Source organism: Sciurus vulgaris (genome assembly GCF_902686455.1).
Source record: "Sciurus vulgaris genome assembly, chromosome: 10".
NCBI lineage: Eukaryota > Metazoa > Chordata > Mammalia > Rodentia > Sciuridae > Sciurus > Sciurus vulgaris.
The window spans coordinates 100,109,394-100,126,510 of NC_136470.1; the positions used below are offsets into that span (position 1 = coordinate 100,109,394).

At 35.6% G+C, this 17,117-nt stretch overlaps 1 protein-coding gene and 1 long non-coding RNA gene across 2 annotated transcripts in view; both read left to right on the forward strand.

Annotated features, from left to right (window-relative positions):
* The window catches only part of LOC306670514, a 1,027,288-nt gene that overhangs the window by 544,331 nt on the left and 465,840 nt on the right, over positions 1-17,117 (forward strand). The gene's annotated exons all lie outside the window — the stretch shown is intronic.
* The window catches only part of SPATA16 (spermatogenesis associated 16), a gene marked incomplete at its 3' end in the record, with an annotated part of 281,791 nt that overhangs the window by 196,687 nt on the left and 67,987 nt on the right, over positions 1-17,117 (forward strand). Inside the window, exon 5 of the mRNA XM_079155144.1 lies at positions 1,029-1,113. Within this exon, the coding sequence (XP_079011270.1) occupies positions 1,029-1,113 (85 nt within the window). The remainder of the gene's footprint in view (positions 1-1,028; positions 1,114-17,117) is intronic.

Consider the following 17,117-nt stretch of genomic DNA (forward strand, 5'->3'; position numbering starts at 1 on the left):
TTTCCATTGTTAATCTTTAAGGTCCTAATTTTTCTCTGTCCTGAGCAAGAATCTAAATATTTTAATTCTTTCAACAGACTACTATAGTAAGTTTATAGTTGGTATGTCTCAGACAACCTACATTTAGGGAAGGAACATTTCTAATTCAATTTACAATGATGTCAAGAAAAAACACGTATCTGCAGGCAAAGATAAGGAAACATGCAGGGGTACACAGTGATAGCTCTACTTAAATAAATAAACTTTTGGTACTAGTGATTAGGTACACAGGATTATTATATGTTTAATTGGCTAACGTGACAATTTGGAATTACTTCTAGTCACATTTAATTGGATTTGGAATCTCTAGAGAAAAGAAATAGAGAGGCCTAGCAAAGAAATAGTCATAAAAGTAAACTGTTTTTCCAAAGGGTGCTAAGTAATGAATTAATATCCATTGCACAATAGTTTTTAATATTGCCTCAGCTTAATAAGACCAAAGCGGTGATTGTACACACTAGATACTAAAACTAATTCAATTAGGCACAAAGCTTGCGGGGAGGGGATTGTCTTTTGCAAACTGGAGATTTTTTATATTCAATTCAAAAAAGGTGAACTTGATCAGAGGTTAATAATCATTAACTTGGGTAAGTTTGAGATATGCTTAAATATCTAATAGTCAGCTATATTTACTATTAGGTTTGAAGACATTTTAAAGTCTATAAATTTGCTTTTATTCTATAAATGTTTTGAAGCTTAATACAAAGCAACACAAAGTACTCCCTTACAGTCTTGAAATATTCTTATACTGTACAAACAGGAAAACCATCTAGAAGACAAATGGCTTATTTCTCCTCGCAATTTTAGTTTAGCTACAAAAAAAATGCCCCTACTTTGTACATTCTAGAATGTGCTGTAAGTTTTACTTAATTTTAGTCAAGTCAAATTCATACATTACACAATCTTCCTCAGTATTCCTGCATCCTACCTATCGTGGTTTTCCTTCTGCCCTGTGAATTTGTCTGTCACAACTCTGCTCTTTTACTCAGGAGCGCCATGATTGCGGACTACATATTCTGGCTCAGAGGAGGAAGTGACCAGTGTGTGAGCAAGCTCATCAAGCTGTATTGGCAGGTAAAAATTGATGTCCCAACTGGGGAGGAAGAGCTCTTCTCATGCTTAAGACAAAAGTGAAGGATTGGTGCTTAAAAGACTGCTGAAAAAGGTAGTTCCGGGCATATCAATCAGGACACTATCCAGTAGTAATATATTGATAATGAAGTAGATTTCCAAGACTAATTTTAGGGCAAATTCAAGGTTGTTAACCCTTGGCTCATACTTCAGTTTTACAACCCAATATAAATTTTATACATCCCAGGAACCATTTTTCCAGGCATGGTACTGTAATGGCATGATCCTTTAAAATAAGAACATTGTATCCAGAGTATATCAAGAACTCAAACACTGTGGTCAACATTAAAAAAAAAAAAAAAAATTAACCCATAAATTGCAAAATGAACTGAACACACTTCTCAAAAGAAGAAATACAAATGGCCAACAATTTTATGAAAAATCTTCAACATCTTTAGCCATCAGGGAAATATAAGTCCATACACTGAGATTCCATCTCACTCCCAGTACTCCCAGTAGAATGGCAAGCTTTGTGAATACAAATAATGATAAATGCTGGTGAGGATTCAGGAGAAAAAGGAATTCTTATACACTGTTAGTGGGGATGTAAATCAGTACAGCCACTATGGTAATCATAATGGGGGTTGCTGGGAAAGCTAAGACTAGAGTTCAGTCACCACTACCCACTCCCCAAAAAAATAGCTTTACCATATGATGAGGTATACCACTCCTTGGTATTTATCCAAAAGAATAAAATCAGTATGTTTTAAGGATACATGCATACTTATGCAGCACAGTCCACGATAGTCAAGGATTCTGCTGAGGTGTCCATCAACAGATGAATGATAAAGAAAATAAGGCATTTATACCCGATGAAGTTTTATTCAGCCATAATAAAGAACAAAATTATGTCATTTTCTGGAAAATGAATGTGACTGAAAATCATAATTTTCCACAAAAATAAACTCAGAAAATGTATCATATGTTTTCTTTCATATGTAGAAGCTAAGAGAGAGAAAAAAAAACTCCATGAAATAAGAAGGGATAAAAAAATACAGGAGAGAAAACTGATTAGGGGGAAGGAAGGAAATGAAATTTCCCAATTTGAAATTTCCCAAATTATGAAATTCCCATTGGGAAATGAAACTGATCAAATTATGTTTTTAGGTATGCACAAATATACCAAAATGAAACTCACTATTCTGTATAATTAATGTGCTCTAAATAAAAATATGAATGTTGTATTTTCATAGATTATTGTTGATCTATGACCCGTAAAAGTGGATGTTAGAAATATCAATTACATAGTAAAAGACAATGTTAAGATCAGATATATTTGCTGGTCAACATTATTTGAAGTGATCAGGAACAAACTACAAATCTTTATTTTATTACTCAAAATTGCAGCAAGAAGCCATATCAAAGATCAAGTTTTAAGGTGAATTTATAAGTTACAAGATGATCTCTTTCACAGCATACAATTCTTTTCTAGTCCTATTTTTCCCCCATAAGTGGTCAATAAGTTTCTGCTGAAATATATTTAAAATGGAGAGATCACTTATGCCACCCCACCAAAAAATATTCAACTTGCTAATTATTAAACTGTTTCCTTCATTTGAAGTGGATTTCCACTCCCTGAGAACTTCCATCCAGTGGTTACCTCTAAAGCCACATGGACCAAAGGGAAATTCATTTCCAAATGAAATATTTTTAAATATTTGAAAACAACTACATGTGCCAACTTTCTCCCTTATACCTTCTCTTTCCCAGTTAATGTAGGGGCTTCTTTATATTTCAGGATAATTTAATTTAGTTGACTATGAATATTTTGAACTAACTAGAATAAGAGCTGCTAAACCACTAACAAGGAAATGAGAAATAATCAGAAATGATTCCTAATTTTTCCCACATTTTCACTATTGTATTGTTTCCCCTAGTTTTCTGTCTCTGTGTATCACATATTGTCTTTAGCAGACTGTAAAGTATTATGTACACCACGTAAAATTGCCATTTATATCGTTATGTGTGAACTTTTGGAGTTCAGTTTACCCTCTATAAAAAATTGAAGATAGTCCTACTGTACTTGAGACCTGTAAAAAAAAGTTCAGATTGATCTTCAGATAGATAATACGTTAATCTCAAAAAGCACATATAAATTTTCTCATACTATTAAGACTTTCCTGTAGAAATCTGTAACATACCATCTGTAGTAATTGCTTATGCATATGTAATTAAATAGATGTAAAGAATTAGTAGGCATGAAAAATAAATGAGTTGTAGGTATAGACAAAAAAGGAAGTCTTTTTTTCTTTTCACATGTTTATTGGTGTATTATGGTTATACATGATGGAGGGATTTGTTACATATTCATACATGAACACAATATAACAATATAGTTATGGCCAATATCATTCCCCAGTATTTCCCTTTTCTTCCTTCTTCTTCCCTGAGTTCTTTCCCTCTATTCTACTGATCTCAATTTTCATGAGATCCTCTGACCTTTCTTTTCCTAAAAATGAAAGACTTCTTGGAAGAAGAAAGAAAGGATTGGTTAGTATTCAGCATACCTGGCAGAGAGTAGGTTCCCAATAAATGTCAGTTTCTACTTGTTATTCATTAAACAAACATATATTGAGTGTCTACTGTGTTTTGTGCATTGAACTACGAAAAAATAGATCCAAAACAGGTATAATGTGAGACAAATTAAGAGTTTGAAATTTTTGTAAATAAAAATGTTTTCCATTTTCTTTGATTTTTCAAAGAACATTAATACTCTTATTTACCTCAAACTAAAAAAGTAACCTCTACTTACCAATACATACATGTTTACAATATTAAAAGGAACAAAGAAGATACTTTGTTGTACTGTTTTATATTAATAAATGGCATGAAAAACATACTTCTCTTTGTATTCTTTTCCTTATTTAATAGAAAGATTTGTATTTCAATTGTGTCTGTCATGATACTTCCTTGTTCATTCTGAATTTTAGTAATTTGAGTTTTCTCTCTCCTTCTCTTTGTTAGTGTGGCTAAGTGTTTATCAATTATGTTTATTTTTCAAAGAACCAACTTTTTATTTTGTCAATTTTTTCAATTGTTTCTTTTGTTTCAATTTCATTGATTTCAGCTCTGATTTTAACTATTTCCTGTCTTCTACTTTTGGTGTTGATCTGTGCTTCTTTTTCTAGGGCTTTGAGCTGTAGTGTTAGGTCATTTATTTGTAGATTTTTTCTTCTTTTATTGAATGCGCTCCATGAAATAATTTTCCTCTAAGTACTGCTTTCATAGTTTCCCAGAGATTTTAATATGTTGTATCTTTGTTCTTGTTTAGCTCTAAGAATTTTTTTTATTTCCCCCCTGATGTCTTCTGTTATCCATTCATCATTCAATAGCATATTATTTAATCTCCAGGTGTTGGAGAAGTTTCTATTTTTTATTCTGTCATTTATTTCTAATTTCAATCCATTATGATCTGATAGAATACAAGGTAGTATCTCTGTCTTCTTGTATGTGCTAACAGTAGCTTTGTGGCATAATATATGGTCTATTTTAGAGAAGGATCCATGTGCTGCTGAGAAGAAACTATATTTGCTCTTTGTTGGATGGAATATTCTATATATGTCCATTAAGTCTAAATTATTGATTGTGTTATTGAGATCTATGGTTTTTTTGTTCAATTTTTGTTTGGAAGATCTGTCCAGTGGTAAAAGAGGTATGTTAAAGTCACCTAGTATTATTGCATTGTGGTCTATTTGATTCCTGGAATTGAGAAGGATTTGTTTGACGTACATTGATGAGCCACTGTTTGGGGCATAGATATTTATGATTGTTATGCCTTGCTGATTTATGCTTCCCTTAAGCATTATGAAATGTCCTTCTTTATTCCTTCTGACTAACTTTGGCTTGAAGTTCACATTATCTGAAATGAGGATGGATACTCCGGCTTTTTTGCTGAGTCCACATGCATGGTATGTTTTTCCCCATCTTTTCACCTTTAGTCTGTGGGTATCTCTTTCTATGAGATGAGTCTCTTGCAGGCAGCATATTGTTGGATCTTTCTTTTTAATCCAATCTGCCAGTCTGTGTGTTTTGATTGATGTGTTCAGGTCATTAACATTCAGGGTTATTATTAAGACAGTTTTGTATTCCTAGTCATTTGGCTCATTTTTGTTTTTTGACAAGATTTGGTTTCTCCTTCATTTGGCTATTCCTTTAGGGTAGTTCCTCCCTTTGCTGATTTACATCATTATTAAACCCCTATCTCTCATCCTGCACAAAACACAACTCAAAATGGATCAAGGACTTTGGAATCAAACCAGAGACCCTGTACCTTATAGAAGAAAAAGTAGGTCCAAATCTTCAACATGTCAGTTTAGAATCAGACTTCCTTAACAGGACTCCCATAGCATAAGAAATAAAAGCAAGAATCAACAACTTGGATAGGTTCATACTAAAAGTTTTCTCTTAGCAAAGAAAACTATCAGTAATGTGAAGAGAGAGCCTACAGAGTGGGAGAAATTTTTTGCCACTCATACTTCAGATAGAGCACTAATTTCCAGAATATACAAAGAACTCAAAAAACTCTATACCAAGAATACAAATAATCCAATCAACAAATGGGCTAAGGAAATGAACAGACACTTCACAGAAGAAGATCTACAAGCAATCAACAGATATATGAAAAAATGTTCAACATCTCTAGTAATAAGAGAAATGCAAATCAAAACTACACTAAGATTCCATCTCACCCCAATTAGAATGGCGATTATCAAGAACACAAGCAACAATAGGTGTTGGTGTGGATGTGGGGAAAAAGGTACATTCATACATTGCTGGTGGGGTTGCAAATTAGTGCAGCCACTCTGGAAAGCAGTGTGGAGATTCCTTAGAAAACTTGGAATGGACCTACCATTTGACCCAGCTATCCCACTCCTTGGCCTATACCCAAAGGACTTAAAATCAGCATGCTACAGAGATACAGCCACATCAATGTTCATAGCTGCTCAATTCACAATAGCCAGATTGTGGAACCAACCTAGATGCCCGACAATTGACGAATGGATTAAGAAACTCTGATATATATATACACACACAATAGAATATTACTTAGCCATAAAGAATAGTAAAATTATGGCATTTGCAGACAAATGGATGAAATTGGAGAATATTATGCTAAGTGAGATAAGCCAATCTCAAAAAAATCAAAGGACCAATGATCTCACTGATAAGCAGATGATGACACATAATGGGGGGTGGGAGGGAGGCAAGAACGGAGGAAGGAGGGACTATATAGAGGGAAAAGAGGGATGGGAGGGGTGGGGGGAATGAAAAAATAACAAAATGAATCAAACACCATTACCCTATGTAAATGTATGATTACACAAATGGTATGCCTCTACTTCACGTACAACCAGAGAAACAAGTTGTACCCCATTTGTTTACAATTAAAAATAAATAAATTTTAAAATAAAGTTACTTGCATAGTGGAAAATCGCCCCTGTCTGGAATCAGGTCTGATTCAGTACATATTCTAACACAAACTAGTCTACTAATAGAACTTAAGGGAAATTAAGTCTCTTGCTGTAACTAAAGGAACTTCAACTAGCAAGGAAGGGATGGCCAGCATAAAGAGCTTGTGAAGCTCTATTCTTAAAGCTCATTTTAATACTATATTTGTATCACATTTTTAGGATCTTCAAAAACTCTTCCTAAAAATTTTAAGGAAAAAAGAAGCAACATAATTAGAAATTTCATCATGCTGATAAAGTACATATACAAAAACCCTCTTTCTAGGCCCAACACCAGAACAGCACACCATTCTCTCACCAGTTATATACTTCCTTCTGCTAAATTACTTCTTCATTTTCATTCAGATATACACATCTCCCCTCCATCCTATTCTGTACTACATCAAAAGAGGGTTTTGGACATTGCCATGGACATGTAGGCTTTGAAAACAGGGGTTCCAGGGGTACCCAATCCATCCTGGCAATTACACTTACCAATTTAGGAATGTTCACAAACATCTCAGACTGGAGATTGCATCTGTGTATACATTTGTAGACCTCCATGAAGATCTACTAGACAGGCACTGTTTTCACCTAGTAGACAAGTTACTACATATAGACAACTCCAAACTTAAAATGATTTGATTTGTGACATTTTGACTTTACAGTGGTGCAAAAGCCTATCTATGCAGCTGTAGTTGTTCACTGTCACTACAACATTCAATAAGTTACGTGAGATATTCACTATATTTTTATAAAATATGCTTTTATTTCCTAACTTTGGGTTAATGGAAGTTTTCTAAGCACATTTAGTGTAGGTTAGGCTAAGTTGTGATGTACAGTAGATTGGGTATATTAAAAGCATTTTCAACTTCTGAAATTTTCACCTAACAATGGATTTTGGGACAAAACCCCATCATAAGTGAAGGAGTATCTATTATCTTTCTTTCAAGTACATAAAAATCCCTTTCCCACTGGTTAGTTATTATTTTTGGACATCCTAAACAAATGGAAATTCTCAGAATGTAAAAATTTGAGTACCAATATACATCTACTCTTGAATATGGTTGACTCACAGACTCTTAGATGCAAAAGAAGATTTTGCTTTGGTGAACTCAAGAACACCTTTCAATTGTATTAGGCACATGTTTTGTGTCATCAATCTAGTAAAAAATAAAAAAGGTTTAAAGCTCTATATGACAGCTCACACTGCGATATGTCACTCTAAATAAATGTGTTTGCACATGTTATTCTATAATAGCATCACCTCTACCAAAGTAGAGGGGGTTGAAAATAACTTGTGACATTTGCACTTGCATGCAATGCCTCTGCAACCTGATACCCAGTCTTCTGTTATCAGCTCTCCTCCTGGACAACACCTTGAGAGCTCATCACAGCCGAACTAAAGAGCAAAATGGCAAGTACCTAGTCAGGCTAAGATTACCTACTTTGAAACACCTACCTTATGGTATTTATGTGTTGATCCTGAAGTAATATTACAAGAACTTTACCAGTTATAAACTGAAATCTATCTCCCAAGCTCCCAGCCCCTTAGATACAGGGCTAGATTGAATATCAGCATGAAAATAAGTAAATTTCCTCTTCTTCCACTTCCCTGTCTTGTTTCAGCCATGTTCTCAGCCACCAACCTGGTCTTTTGTATGGCTTTATCTTCTGCAGTGTAACCAAGCCAACCCTAGTCTACACTGTTCAGCAAAATGGAGGAAGAGAAGGTGAAAACAACTGATTTTGTTGCAGAACTCACACAAAATGAATGCAGAGAAACTCCGTCAAACATAGACAAGCTGCCTGATCAGCTCATTTGTCACCTTAATTATTCTTTTCTTTCTTTTTTTTGAGTCAATCTGCAACCTTCAGACCTTCAATCCGCAGTCTCAGACCCCTCTGAGAATCTGATTCAATTTGTAAGCATCCACCTAGAACAATACCTGCGAAGACATACACACACAAAAATAAAAATTAAAAAAATGTGCTTACTAGGTATCTCATTGCTTTGGAAATTTAGCTACATGTAGTCATAGCACCAATGCAGCATTTACAGATAATTGTGGCTTTCTCATTACTGTGAGAAAGTTATTGTGATTTTTCTGGTAAAAGAAATTGAAATATTTGACATCACATCACTTTCAATTTTTCATTTTAATGGCAATAAAGGGTAAAATTTCAATTCATAAAATCTCTAATACTAAGTGGAGTTATAGCTCCTATAACTCACAATATCTCATATAGGTAATCATTCATCAAGATATACCAAAATTGTCTATTTTAATTCATATAACATGATTTCTTTTGTCCTCAACGCAATGAAGTCAGCTTTGATAGGTACATACCATTATGACTGTCAGCAACTTGTTCCAATTTTAAGAATATATGGACCCAAAAAATGACCTTTATTCAAGAAAAGTCATTTGCCAAGTGTCTATAGATTGTAGTCTATGAAAATTCCCAAGATTTTGTTTATCTCCCTCCCAGTTGAAAAATTCATACTGTTAATTGACTCCAGTCACCTCATTTAAAGTAACTGTTTGGCATTTAAAAAAAAAAAAAAAAAAGAACTCATAGGTTTTTAGCAATACCTCTAATAATAACTTCAGCATTTTCAATCCAAAGATTTACTGCATCTATGTGGTTAAGATGTCAGCCATTATTAAGCTAGTCCTGGAATAAACTTCTCACTATTGAGTTGTCCAAGGAAGGGGTCTTCTTTTCTCTTAAAAATTTCTAAAGAAATAACCAAACGAAATCACTTTTAAACTTCTTTTTGTGAATTACCAACAAACTTCTCCAATAGCAAAGAATCTCATGGCCTGCTCTCATTATCTGGACAAAGAGTTCCTGAAAAGGCACCGTTGTGAGTCTGTGGCTCTGAGGAAGCCGAAGACTTTCACAGCAGGAGAAAGCCCTCTTTGGGGATTGTTGGAATAGCTGCTGACACCAACACAGGCCCGTGTAGACAGCCTGACATGTGAAGCCTCTTTCTTCAGTGAAGCAGCAAAGGCTGAGGCAGTGCCAACTTCACAGGTCCTCCATCTGTGCAGAGAACACCAAGACTTTCCATCCAATTCAAATTGTAATTGGCATTGAAATGTTTCCCATCTCAAAACTATCAATGGCCTATGTGATTTCCAAAGGCAAAGGCAGCTCACCAAACACACACACACACACACACACACACACACACACACACACACACACGTTATTAGTCCATTCTCAAAGGACAAAACCAGGAACTGGTTACACTTACAGACGAAAGGTTTTTCCCAGCTATGTTCTCAAAAAAGATGGTGCACCATGCATGGATTCCTAAAGCCTTCCCATAAGGGTTCTCGGGCTGAGTCAAGAGGTCTGCACTACTTGTCTTTATATGATGTTCACTGTAGCAACAATCCTTTTCTCCTTCATGTTGTGCCTAGCAGGAGACATTTGCGGCTTCCAAGACTCAAAGTAAAAATAGCACCCACAATGTTATTACTATCTAGTGCCTCTGTGAATTGCACTGTGGTCATTCCAGCTTGAAATTTTTCCAATCCTGTGGGTCCGGACTCTTCTTAAGTTAGTGAATACCTTTATTCTTTACTCTCAAATTGTATTTGCCAGGCATATTCATATTCCAAGTATTTATTGAGTCACTGTGTGTAAGGCAACATGCTATGTGTTAGGGGCACAGCAGTGAACAAAATAGACATCACCCCATCTTCAAGGAGCATGTACAGTATTCCTCCTTACACAGTTTTGCATTCTTCAGTTTTGGTTACCCACAATCACAGTATCCTGAAAATGTGAATGGAAAATTTTTAAATAAACAATTTATAAGTTTTACATTGTACACCATTCCAAGTAGCATAATGAAATCTCACACCATCCCACTCTGGTCCACATGGGACATGAATAATATCTTTTCCAGCATATCCATTCTATATATCCTATCTACCTGTTAGTCACTTATTAACCTTCTCAGTGATCAGATCAACTGGCATAGTGTTACAGTGTCTGTGTTTAAGTGACACTTAACAATAACCCCAAAGTGTAAGAGTAGAGAGTAATGATTCTGGGAATTCAGACATTCCAAAGAGAAGCCATAAAATGCTTCAGGTAAAAAGGTGAAAGTATAATAAGACATTTTGAGAGAGAAAAAAATACCATATTCACAAAACTTTTGTAATAGAATATTTGTATAATTGTTCTATTTTATTATTAATTACAGTTAATCTGTTACTGTGCCTAATTTATAAATTAATACTATCACAGGTTGCATATGTAGGAAAAACCATAGCATATAGGATCAGGCACTATCTGTAGTTACAGGCATCCATTGGGAATCTTGGAATGCATCCCCCATGGATAAGGGGAGAAGAACTACTGAACTGTAGTTCACCTAAATTACACACTACTTATTGTTACTCTCTTTCTTTCATGGTGCCATCAAAGTGCAATGCAAAAAGCAGCTCCATAATTATTTGTTAAATCAATCAACCAAATTAAATATTGACTTAACATGAAACTAGAACCGTAATCTCCGACATGAGAATATTTTGGCATCATTGTTTTGTAATTGAGAAATTCAGTGATTATGCAAAGAAATGCTAATTACCCTGCCTTGATAATTATACATTGCATACATGTATCAAATTACTGCACTGTACCCTATTAATATGTACAATTATTATCATCAATTAAAAAATTATATATATATATACACACACACACAGAAGGATTCTGACTGTCTATATACTAAGCAGTTCACAGTAGTTATACCTACAAATGAGAATAAGTCTATCTTTTACAATAAGTAAATACTATCTTTAAAATTAAAAATGATTAAAAAAAGAATGAAACAAATAAATTCTGTGATTATGAATTTGATGGACATTTTTCTGTGTACGTGAGCATGTGTTTTAAGTTCACAATTGTGAACATTTTTGTGCTTGGGTTGAGTTCAGGATTCATTGGAATACTCAGAGAAGGTTGCAGATGTCCATGAGTCTTTGAACTCATGGGGAACCTCCATGCAAGTCCCAAGATTTTGGCTACTAAGTTTCTTCTTTCAAACATAGAGGTCAAGACAGCAGCAAGCTATGGACACCTCTGCACAGAGCAGGGAGTAATGTAGGATGACAACACTGAACGCAATCTGGGCCATTTAGGCTGATAATGAAAACTAACTTCTCTTCTATTCCTTGTTTTTCCTCTTACTATTGCAAAATGAACCAAATATTAGTCATTTGCTGTGAAAATTTGTATCTGAACCTCATAATGAAATTCAAGGACCCAGAAACATTTGTTAGTATATTTAACAAAACATCTACATTTTCTGGAGAAGAAAAATGTTTTTTTCTCTAAAGATTTGCTCCCTTGTGAAAAAGTTTTTCACAGAAAAGAACAAAGTAGAATTAGTATATAAGCATTTCTCTTAATGGCCTATGTTTATATTCCATTTGTTTACTTATTTGGCCTTGTCACACAGATATTTTATAAAATATTTGGATGAGGTATGTCTGAAAGCAACCTGAGCACTCTAGTAGTTAGATTAGACATAATTCCAGAAGCATTCAAAACACTTATTCAAATATATTTCCCTGATAATTTCCATATATCAAGCTTAAATTCCCAACATTTGTCACTGAGTCTCTAGTCAGTCTCAGGTCATATGCAAAATAAATTTTATCTTACTGCTGAACTCAGTAATGGGTGACCTCTGAATTCAATTGTGGAAATTAGTTTATTTGTGGTTTCTTAGTCCCTAGTCCCCTTGGAAAAGCGAAAGCAGAATCCTGAAGAAACAAAAGAGAGGGAGAGGGAGAGAGAAAGGTAAGCTCTGTATGAGGAAAGTTGACAGAATGTCCTAAGATACAGGCCAAGCAGAATCAAGGGACATGTGTACTTAGTTCAGGCAGAAAAAGGAAGCAAAAGGAAACAGGAAGCAAGGAGCAGTACTAAGAGGTCCGACCTGGCATTCAGGAGATGTAATTTCCAATTCTGATGCTGGAACTTAATTCTGGGTAAGTCATTCATTTCTGTATGAATCAACGGCTGCCCTAATAATGCTATATAACACACCACTCTAAAACTCAGTGACTCACCACAGTAAGCAAGTTGGCCTGGATTCAACTGATTGAGGCTTAGTCTTGGCCAGGCTTGGCTCCAAGCTGCAGAGAAGTCCAAGTTTGCTCCATATCCTTCCTCTTTCTTTGACCAACAGCTACCTGCTCTAGGTTGTTCTTATGACAAAATGTGGGATTCCAAGAGAGAAAGTCAAGCTATATAAGCACACCACAATAGCCAAAGGAAGCCACATGGTCAAGTCCAAGAGCAAAGAGTACTTTCTTCTGCCCACCACAAAGCCAAGACAAAGACACCAATGCAGTATTGCTACCGGAAGACCAGCTACTACCACAAGTGCTCTAGATCTGAGTTTCTGCTTCCCTTTGATGAGGAAGTTGACCTAGGTCAGTGGTTCTCAAACATTCGTCACCTAGCTAATCGCATTAGAGTTACTTGGGGAAACATTGGAAATATTAGATTCCCAGAGTTGGGTGGTATTTTCAACTTTGTATTTTTCTGTTTCCTTTCCCCACGGGTAATTATGACACATGATCCCTGGACTAGATGTCTCCAGGGCCATTTCAAATTTTTTATAAGTCTCTGCTCTACCATGTGCAGGGGTAGAGCCTCAGGTACTCTGCACAAAAGGTCCTACCTGACTCACTGTGCAACTCATATGATCAGTTATAATCCAGATTCTCCCCTCTCCTTTCCATTATGCAGATGGCCTCCAGTTAGCTAAGCATTTTATGTTTGCCACTGTTAAAAGTTAGTAACTGCTGTTCCCTTCTCACCACGACAATAGTCAGGGTTTTCCTGCCTGCTCCGTACCCAAAAGCAAACTCCTTAACTGTTTCAATATCCTTTTCTGCTTTCAGTGTTACATCTTGACAACAATGAGCATTGAAATCTTTTAAAGTCTCTTGTCTACAAAGATCTGTCTATTAAGATAAGCAATATTAAAATCCCCATTTTATAAAGTCTCACAGTTTTCAATTAGAAGACAGGCTAAAGAGGAAGCATCCAAATTGAGATGAGAGGTAAAAGAGAGCTTCCTTTCCTGGGTCTTGGAAAAAGATAAATGTAGAAATGAATTTCTCATCTAATTATTCATTCCTGTTTATATATTCTTTAATGATATGTTTCCATGGTTACCAGCGTTGTTAAATGCTGCCTGTGTTTCATTTTGCTTTGATGCTATTTGAGGTAGTATGCCAGTGGGAGAGGTTCACTTTTAAATGAAAGATGTAATTGAGGCATGTATTTGATCCAAGGTTGAGTGTTCCTGTGAAGGAGATAGTGACCGTGACATTATTTGCTGGTTGTGTAATTTTGTGTAGTTCTTCTATTGATGTTCTGAGTGTCCCAGGCTTTTGGCAGGGAGGAAGAAAGGAAGGTAATAAAGGAGGAGGGAAGGATGGAGGGAGGGGAGGAATTGGTGGGGCGGTCTGAAACATATACATATATAAATTCCTTTTTCTATTTCAGTACTGTTATGTATATTTAGTTTAGTGAAACTGTCACGTAGGTGAGGTTGCTTTTGCTCTCCCTTCCCTCCATCTCAACCCCTCTTCAGTCCAAGAGTACATGCCAAGAGCCAAAGCCTTTTTCCAAAATTGAGTCAAATACGTCACCTCAGCGGGAATTTCAGCAAGAGTGCCACCTCTCCAGAGGTTGCCTTTGAAGCCTTAACTCTCACTGCAAAGTGAATGGCTTTGTCCCTTGCTAAAAAGCAACTTCAGGCATCCAGATCACACAAGAGTTTGGGAACAGGAGTCCCTGCAAGTGCCTTAGAAAGTACCCTGCAGGGAGCAGTATGCTTCCCTGGTATACTTCAGTCTCTAGCTGCATGTTGATAATTCAGGATCCTTAAAAGAAGAACGGCATCGTAACAAGGGAGAAAATTAATACACAGCCATTCCTGAGCAATATTTGTTTTGTGCTCTTCTTCAGAAATGTGTATTTAATGGCACTCGTATGGTTTTGCAGCAATATCAGAAAGTGATGGAGAAAGTCCTCATCATTTAAATAGTCAGCTTTCCCTTTTCTTTTTTTATCTTCTAAAAAGTTTTTTTGGTTGTTCGTGATTTTTAAGGAAAGGAAAAAGAAACCTCTACATTTCTTTGCATTTTCCCTTATTTGAGAATGATATGAGTTTTAGAGATTTTAGGCAATTTGGTCCTTCTTTTTACCTGAACAAATTTAGGTCTAGCTGTTTGATTCGCAGAATTCCTCCTACTATTCTACTAGGTTGCCACAAGGTTATTTTGTTTACAAAAAGACTGCTTTCCAGTTTAAATTTGTGGGCATATTGTTTGCTTCTTGTTTTCATTTGCATCTGAAAATCAAAAACTGTTATGAGCAAAAGCAAATTTAGAAGTTTTTATGGTTATCTTTTATATTTTCCATAGATTTTTATGGGTTATTGATTTACAAGCTTGCAGAGAAATTGAGGTCACTTTTTTTAGCATTTGGAGATGTAGAATAACTATTCCATGAAATCCATGAAATTTTTTAAGCTCCTCAAGTTCAGCCAGGTATAATATAATCAGTAAAACCCAGAGCTTTTAATATTTTTATTTATATTCGGTCATCCTTTTGGCAGTTTTGCACACCAATTAAAAATGAATTCCCCTTTTTTTAAAATTCATATGATTTTTTTTTTCCTCACTGATCACTGAAGACTGCCTATTCTACCTGTACCTGAATCGAATAATTTTCTTCTTCATGGTAATTTTCCTTCTTCCAAATAAGGAGACCTTGGGATTTCAAATGGCAACCTTTAACATGTGGCATGTTTTATTTTTTCTCAGGATGGTAAATAACTATTAAGATAACCTATTTTTATCTAAGAAAGTATGGGTGTTATTATATGCAGTGCAGCTTAAACTATGAATGAACAACTTAGGAGGGACAGTAACCTCCCCAAAACCTTGAAAGGATTATTTTAAGCCCAAAAGGGATGGAAGACATCATAATTAGCATACAAGTCATTTCACTCGTTTTTCAGTCTTCATCCGGTGGAGGTTAGCCTGCCGTAACATTCATTGATAAGAGGCAAATTGGGATAAACTGGAGACTGGACAGAAAACATGGAATGTTTTAGTGGCAGGTTTTTGACAACAGCACTTTATTTCACTTAATATCACTTGAAGTTATACTTTGTTCTTGTTACAGAGCACACCAAAATTCACATACATGCGCATATATATACAGTCATATATATATGTATACACATGCATTTTGATAAGTGCATTGTGTTCCTCACAGATAGCAATTCTCCCCCCTCTGAGACATCTTGATGGTAAAGTGACATGATGAAAACTCACAAATAGGAGGCCAACTGACCCATAAAATCAATCTCCTGCAATCTGTTGCTTTTTAAAATAGAGATTCCTTTGGGACAAGCCATAGCCAGGAAGAAATTAATTGCAGGCAAATGAGAGAAATAAGAAAGGATAAGAAGTGTCTGGTTGCCAGGAAAGGCTAAAACTTGAGGGAGAAAAGAAACTGAAGGGAGGGAGGAGAACATGAAAAGCAGACTTTGAGTACAATTGACAAGGCACAGTTTTCCCTTTTACTGGATTCTAGATATACTGTGATCCCTCCTTGATCCGTTCACCAGCACGTTCCAAGGTGAACAGTTCCCTTTTTGGAAAGTTCTTTTGGGATCTTCCTCCTGCCAAAGGTTCCCCTTCTGTCCTCAGGAATTTTATGCAAGAATTCTTCATGTATTTTGAAACCTATTACAGTTTTCAGAGTAGCATGTTACAGAATTAAGATTGAGTTTCTCTCGTCTGTAAAATGGGGCAACAATTCCTGCTTTCCAACATTATTCTAAGAAATCAACAGAATAACTTATGTACAGCACTTAGCTAATGTACAATGAGCGCTCATTCAACTAATAAATGAGGTTTACAGATTTATCCATAGAGCAAATGAAGCCCACGTAGGCAAAGTCCAAGAGCACACTGCTAATGATAACAGGAAGTTTGTCTTTGCAGCCTAAGTCTTGTATCCAGGTTAAACATCCTTGTATCCTTTCAACTTCTTCTACACTTTACACTTCTTCAAGGGTATATCCCTGACTCTTCCATCTAAAATCAAGCTACATAGTAGGCCAGGAATTCAAACAAATACTTGGCAGAAAAGGCAACACAACTTTGAGAGTCAGGTCACCCAGATCCCGGGCCTAACCCTGCCATTAATTAGCTGTGTGCACTGACAAGCCTTGCCTCAATCTAAAACCACCAATTGAGAAATACAATGAAAAAACATCACACAATTAAGGACAGGAACACTTACCTTCTTATGACTAAACAAAGTATAGACATGAAATGCAGGACCAAAAAAGGGTCCCAAACTGTGTTGACATTTACCACTGAACACAGAGTCTAAAGCTCATTAGTAATATCCATTTGTCCTTATGAAATAATT